Genomic DNA, 1,766 nt, shown 5'->3' with positions numbered 1-1,766 from the left:
GGAAACGACTCAATGGCACATAACAACAACAACTGGAAACTTTATGGGCTTGGAGAAATGATGGAAGTTATACAAGTGTTTAGGTCTTTCATTCATAGGGTTCCTATGAGTCGTCTAGTGGCACTTGACAACAATAACCACCACCACCTTTAATTGTGCTAATCTGTTTTTTATGACTTTTTTTAAAGTAGAGGCAGTAATTTAAAAAATGAAAACTACAACTTTTCTTTCTTTTTAAATGATTGTTGGGAATGGATTTAAATATTAGCTTTTTGCATTATAAGGTGAATATTTTCAGAATATTCAGTAATAAAGGCTTACCCTAAGAGCTTCAGTATTCAAAACTCGAATAGTTTGAAGCAGCAAGAAGAAAACAGAAGTCAAAGAAAGCAGATGTACTTGGAGCACAGCTGATTTATCTGACAACTTCTGTAGTTTATAAGTAAAGAGAAGAGGAAAATTGATCAAGTAGAATTACCCTCCGGTCTTAAAATTCCAGGTTTTACATGTTTGTTTTTTTTTTTTTAAATATAGTAACATGAAATCAGCTCTGACTTTTTTTTAAAATAATTGTCTTTGAGTAGCTTGTTTTCCATTTAGTCGCTCATACAGATTTTGCTTCATGACATTTGTAAATAACAGTCTATTATAGTAGCACTCTTTCCTCTTCTTCCCTGTGATTCTTGTTTCCACTCACCCTATTTAATCTTATCACTTCCTGGGCAGATAATGCCCTTTTGATCTTGTATGATTGATTGTTCTAAGGAGTGAGTACCTTCATATTATTGTTTACCTTATATGCATGTCTGTAGGTGATGGGTCAGAGAAAGTGAGAAAGACCCCCAACAAGGAGATGTACCACTGCAACTGTAAAAATGGACTCAAGTGTATCAGAGATAGTGAGGATAGCATATGATAGGGCAAGGTTCAGATGAGTTGTTCATAGAGTCTCCATGAGTTGACTTGATGGCATCTAACAGCAACATTGTTTGGTTCTAAGTTGAGACAGATGGATGAGTTTAATTAGGTTCAGGTTCAAAGGGCAATTAAGGGCCATATCTTCGGAGCTCCACCAATATCTGTTAGATCAGCAGCTTGGTCATTTTTGTGATTTTTGAGTTTGTTTCACATTTTTCTGCTGTTCTGTTCAGTGCTTTCTACTATGGCCATATTTATAGTGGTCAGGAGTGTTGGTAGGTACCATCGAGATCTCTGGGTCTTAGGGTATTGGAAGTTGTTGGAGTTCATGTCATTCATAAGGTTTTTTGTTTCTAATTGTTTCTGTGTATAACCCTGACATTTTTGAAAGTAATATATGTATCTTATTAATATAACTTATTAAGATAATTTAAATAAAACATATTGAGAGCCTGTTTTTTCCCTTTCCCCCCAATAGCTACCATTTTGTCCTGTGGATGGATTATCTATCTCACCTATTACAACTCTCGAAATGTTGGCCTTATTTTAACCTTGGTTCTTAACAGATTATACAAACATGGCTATATCCATATTGGTAAGTTTAAATAGCACGGAGGGGTTTTATTTCCCCCTCTGTATAATCTTCAGATTCATATAATGAATTTTATTTGATAAACTGATAGTGGCTTTAGAAAATCAACTTTGTTTAATTCATTTAAACTAGTCTAATTGAAATTTTTTCAAGCATTATTCTGTATTGAGATGAATTATCCTTATGTTCCTTACTCTAAATGTTCTTTTTCTGTATATTTTGTTTTTCTACAGTAACTGTTAAAATGAAAAAAAAA

General features: G+C 33.6%; 1 protein-coding gene across 1 annotated transcript in view; it reads left to right on the top strand.

The window, feature by feature from the left end:
• Positions 1–1,766, top strand: part of KIAA1109 (KIAA1109 ortholog) — a 249,312-nt gene that overhangs the window by 6,237 nt on the left and 241,309 nt on the right. Inside the window, exon 2 of the mRNA XM_006881048.1 lies at positions 1,397–1,513. Coding sequence (XP_006881110.1) covers positions 1,397–1,513 — 117 coding nt within the window. The remainder of the gene's footprint in view (positions 1–1,396; positions 1,514–1,766) is intronic.

This window comes from Elephantulus edwardii, unplaced genomic scaffold (genome assembly GCF_000299155.1).
Source record: "Elephantulus edwardii isolate Elephantulus edwardi_28Jun2011 unplaced genomic scaffold, EleEdw1.0 scaffold00012, whole genome shotgun sequence".
In the NCBI taxonomy this organism is placed as follows: domain Eukaryota; kingdom Metazoa; phylum Chordata; class Mammalia; order Macroscelidea; family Macroscelididae; genus Elephantulus; species Elephantulus edwardii.
Note: the sequence above shows the minus strand (reverse complement) of the source record. Positions and strands in the feature narration are given on the sequence as shown.